This window comes from Cyprinodon variegatus, unplaced genomic scaffold, assembly GCF_000732505.1.
Source record: "Cyprinodon variegatus isolate N-32 unplaced genomic scaffold, C_variegatus-1.0 Scaffold342, whole genome shotgun sequence".
Classification (NCBI taxonomy): Eukaryota; Metazoa; Chordata; class Actinopteri; order Cyprinodontiformes; family Cyprinodontidae; genus Cyprinodon; species Cyprinodon variegatus.
Window position 1 is genome coordinate 645535 of NW_015150795.1, and position 5441 is coordinate 650975.

The window sequence follows — 5441 nt, forward strand, 5'->3', positions numbered from 1 at the left end:
TGGTTTCAAAGTATAAATCAGCCTTTAGTTGGGTCTCCTCTTCTCCACATGCTTTTACTGCATCAGTCACTTAATAATTCCTACAACTATTAAAAAAGAAAAAAAAAAGTAAGGCTGTCAACCAGTAATGTTCTGAAGATACAAATAAGGCTATTTGTATTTTCTTAGTTGTCTTTAAATAGTCTAATTTACACAAGGAGTGGCTGCTGAAAGCATGAATGAACTGGATGACACATGCTTGCTTAGCATACTAGAAAAAAATGCTTCGGTGCATCTCTAATCCCTACAATGTCTGTTTTAGTGGAGTGAAGATCAGATGTTAACCCTTTAATTTCAACATCAAAGCATTATGCTACGTTCACACCGGACGCAGCAGGCGCAGCAGAAGCAGTGAGTTCATATGCAAAGTCAATGGTTGACGTGTGTCAAGGCGCAGCAAAAGGCCCCGCAGCGCGTTTTGAGCAGCAGGTGCAGCGTGTCTGAGCAGCTGAAGCAGCGCATCGGGAGCGTTTAAGCATCTGACGCGCGCAACGCGCCGCTGCTCGAGATCGAACATTGAACTTTTGCTTCTCAACACGCTGCATCAACCAATCAGAAACGCTGATCTGGGAGCTGGCCGTGAGACAGACACATCACTGATGATCAGAGCGCTGTGATCACTCCTCTGAAACAGTTTATTAATGCCTTAATTAACTTAAAAAATCTGCCGACAAAGCGTGTTCGCTTTTATTAGTTTGGATTACGTACATGAAAACCACCTTCCAGCCGCCGCGGCGAACCGCGAGGAGACGACCGGGCCATAGGCTGCTGTTGAATGGGATTCTTACTGACAGCGCGCCGCCGGTATGTGGGGGTCTGAGCGGCTCCGACAGAAACAGTATTGGAAGGCAGGATGGTAATCTGGATGAACTGATTGCACTGATTAAGTTTTCAGGTGGATTTTCCCACTTAAAAACATATTAAAACTACTTTATTCCCACTGATCACAGCAAATATAGCTGCAAGGCAGAAAAAGGATAGAGTAACAGCCAGAGCAACAAAGCTGCTTCAGCCGCGCATCAGAACTAACTTGTACAAGCAGCAAAAATGAAGCAGCAGAGGCGATTTTGCTGCTCCTGCTGCGTCCGGTGTGAACGCAGCATTATAGTTTGACCCTCGGTAACTAAAACCTAAAATACTAGAAAAAAGTTAAACAATCTGGTTAAAAGTTTAAAATGTTACCTTTAAAAAGTTGCATTTGCTTTCTTTGGTGTTTTTGGGGTGACAGCTAAGGGGTTAAAAGAGGAAATGTTTTTATGATAAATTTTTTTCAGTTGGATAAGATTGGAAAATTTAAAGGTGTATTAAGAGTCTTTAATGGCTGACTGTGTTGGTTAAAGGAAATCAGCATTGGAAGGTCAGGCTTTATAAAGATAGGTGATCAGTCAGGTTTGACCCCTTTTAAATAGCCTCATTTAAGTTCATGTGTCAACAGCCTATGAATTACTAACATCCTTCTCCTCCTGCTGATTTTAGGCTTCTGGAGACGGACAGCAAGTCTCTGCGCTCCATGAATGGCTCGAGGAGAAACAGCGGCTCCTCGCTGGTGTCCAGCTCCTCGGCCTCCTCCAACCTCTCCCATCTGGAGGAGGACACCTGGATCCTGTGGGGCCGAATCGTCAATGAGTGGGAGGAGGTGCGGAAGAAGAAGGAGAAGCAGCTTAAGGTGAGGCGGGTTCCTGTCACGATCTATGAGGTGTCCGGGAGTTCTGGTGATGCTAAAGAGCTTCCTGAATGCCCACAGCATTGCCGGTGTTCTGTCAGATGAGCGTACCCATAGTCAGTACGTTTATCCCTTCAGTTTTGTACGAAAAATACACTTTCAACTAACTCAATGGGCGTGTATCTCTTTAGTCATGTACAAAACAAAATTACTTAATTTTTGTATTTTTTTTTTTTTTTTGTACATGATTAAAGGAAAACACGCCCGTTGAGGTAGTTTAAAGTCTATTTTTCATGCAAAACTAAAGGGATAAACACAAATCTGACGTATTGCGCATGCGTATTGACTATGGGTATGCTGGCCTGACAGAACACCGGCTTACTGAGGTGTTCACAACCTGTTTTACATTTCTACAACACTTAATTTGCTTTTTATCAGGGATTTATTACAAAGCACAAAGCATGAAAAGTGTGGTGCAGATTTGTTTTCTTCGTAGAACCAATATATCTGCAGGTCTTAATATGTCTCTCATAGTTGCAAACATGGAGGCTGAAACTATGGAGCCCTTTTTTCCCAAAGCAACGCTGTCTTCAGTGGAGAATCAATGATCTTTAGTTTTGAAGATGATCTAGAGTGCAGTGAATACAGATTTTATTCTGCTGATTCTGATGAGATATAAAACTCAGGCTATAGATTTAATTTTGTTCCATTATTGTTGCAAAGAAACACATTTTCTAAATCAAAATAAAAAAATGCAATCCAGGCATAAAAAAGTATTAAATAAAAAAAAAAAAAATCAGGTTGAGACCAACTTTGCTCTTTCATTTTTTTATTTTTCAAATTACTTTTAAAGATTTTATGCCTTCACATCTATTTTTTTTTCTATTATGTTTTTCAAATAAAATCTTTTCTCTTTTTCAGATAGTTTTACAGATTTTGATTCTTTTTAAACTGCGTTTCCAGATCACATTCTTCTCCTCTGTTCTGGGGGCGGGACTTTCTCTGGAGTAAGGAGTGAAGAAGCATTTCTATTGGTCTGCCGGACGTTAGCAACAACATTATTATTTGTCAAGAGTGAACGTTTGTATTGGGCTGGAAGAGAAGAGAATAGGATGTGGGAAATGTGATTAGAAAAGTAACAATATTTAAAACTCGGTCTGAAAAAGAGACATTTCAATTTCATCAAAATTATGAAAATATGAAAACTGCAACAAAAAAAAAGAATTTAGAAAAAGTAAAATATGAAAAAAAATATTTGAAAAATCTGAGAAAGTGGCAAAGTTACCCTCAGAACCTCTTAAGAAGTTTTTTTCAAAGTTTTCATTTCGAGATTGCTGTTTTTTCTCTAAGTTTCGATTCACAAAGCATGTTCTTTGCTTGAAACAATAATAGAACAAATTTCACTCCATAGTTTGGTAGCTGATTTTTTTTTTTTTTTTATAGATGTTTATATAATTATTTTTTATCATAAAGAAAGGGCTTATTTCTTTAATTATCTTTTCATAATTATTTCACTTTTTCCTCCTCAAATCATTTTCTCCTCTCATAAAGAGAGATAAAGACACAGGAGACGACCTGTATCCAGACTAACGTGGATATGTCTGAATTTATTATCTTTTAAAAATAATTTCTGGACTTTAATCCAATCTCCAAACTGCTTTGATGACATTCTCAGCCAGCAACAGCTCCAGCTTCAGCAGCCTTTTCTGAAATGACATCCCTCTATCTCTAATCGGAGTGGATCTGTTATAGTGCAGCGGATGGAGCAGGTATAAACCGTCAGTGTGTGTGAGGACCATCGCACATAGGCCTTATATTCTGCTGCGTATAACTTCTCTGTCTCAGAGGCTGAGAGCGAGTTCCCCTGCTGCTCCGCAGGTTGTGCTGTCAGTAGAAAGCAGACATACTAAACGGCTCAGGTCATTGTGCGTGTAAATTCCTGTCTGGCTCCGTGTCAGTCTGCTCTTTCGTGGAGAAGTGACTTAGCAGCTGCTGCTTAGTGGCACAGGAACACAGAAAAACACTCTGACAAAGGTATAAAACAGCATTTAGGTTACTATTGCTTTAGCCAAGAGACTAGTTCTAGTTGGAAACAGTTGCTAGCTAAACTACAGCTAAATAAAAGCTTTGCTGTGAAACTAACAGCAGGGACATTGTGCATTTTAGTGTTAACACAGCGCAGCTCTGTCTTCTTCTACATAGGCTTTCTTCTCATCATTCTTCTATTAAAGTTGAGACATAGAACTGTGGATCTCTGCAGCTCCTCCAGAGTTACCATGGCTGCTCCTCTGATCAATGCTCTCCTAATTGAGTGTTAGCTTGGATATCCATTACAGTTTAAATTAAACACATTGGGTCTTTCCATCATAAGACGTATTGTTTGCCATCAGTTAGTGCAGTGATTCCAGATGGGGGGTACTCATATTGCTTGTAGTCATCAAGTGCATTGCAAGGGGTAAATTAAATATATTTTATTTTGCAGGTAATAAAATAAAATGGGGCTGGGGTTGGTTCTGCCATCTATTGAAAAATTAAATAAGCTTTTATCAATCAAAAAGTAAGTTTTTCTTCTATGTTTGAGTTCACCTTCAGCTGTGACACACAGACTGGATGTAGAGAACATCTATTGAAGCTCATCAAAGTAGCTCAGGTGTCTTGATGAAAACAAAGTAGAACTAATTAAGTCTTTCTGACTACAATTTTTCTTCTGCATTTTTCCCCAATTCATCCAGTTAAAATGTGATTATAAGGGAGTTACTCAGAGGAGGGCCTGTTTCATAAATACAGGTTTATATTATGATCTAATTTTGTATTTATTTTGAGTCCTTACTAACTTCCGGCAACACATTTTTGTTGTTTTTTTATTTGAGATGGAAAGAATAAAATGCTCAAATTAAAAGATTAAGTAAAATGATTTTTATTTTATAATCAGTTATTGTACGTTCAACTTTTGGACAAATATCAATACTTTTAACTGAGAGAAAACTCACGGTGAGACAAAATGACCAAAGGGAAACACAAGTCGAAAAGGCTTCCCTCTTTCTTCTGTTAAACTACTGAATTTACTGAATACTTATCTATTAATAACTGCATTTTACTTTATTTTTCGATAAGTTCAGAGCTTCACTTTTTAGATTAATTAATCTGTGTAAATCTGGTTTCTTCTGTTTATACATTTTTACCTGATTCCCCACTTTTCAGACAATAAAGGTGTTTCTATTCCAACTGCATAGATTCCCAAAGGTTACAATCCTTATTATATGATCCCTGAATTATATGGAAGGCCAACATGAATAAGATGCATAAATGTGAATGTCCCATGAAATATAGAAATGTAGAATGAAATAAGTAAATATAATATTGTAGATGGTACATGTATTTCTATTTATCCAAATATGACTTTAATTATACTTTTAAAAATATAATTACCAATTTAAAAGAAACATCCTGTTAAACAAATTACAAAAACTTTAAAATAGTTAATTAAAGCCAATAAATGAATTGTATTTGGGGATTACAATAATTGCCAGACTCCACATTTATATATAGAGTGAAATGTAGTCTTTGTTTAGGGGTGTCAGGGTAACTGGGGGCTAAATGCTAATGCTAATAAAAGCAACATCAGAATCAGAAATACTTTAATAATCCCAGAGGGAAATTATTTTTGTTACACGCTCCAGTTACAGTTTATATATATATATATATATATATATATATTATATATATATATATATATATA

General features: G+C 37.1%; 1 protein-coding gene across 2 annotated transcripts in view; it reads left to right on the forward strand.

Moving 5' to 3' along the window:
- evi5 (ecotropic viral integration site 5) overlaps positions 1-5441 on the forward strand; it is a 57169-nt gene that overhangs the window by 11181 nt on the left and 40547 nt on the right. For both annotated transcript variants that reach the window (XM_015385530.1, XM_015385531.1), the window contains exon 2: positions 1516-1705. In XM_015385530.1, the coding sequence (XP_015241016.1) occupies positions 1516-1705 (190 nt within the window). The remainder of the gene's footprint in view (positions 1-1515; positions 1706-5441) is intronic.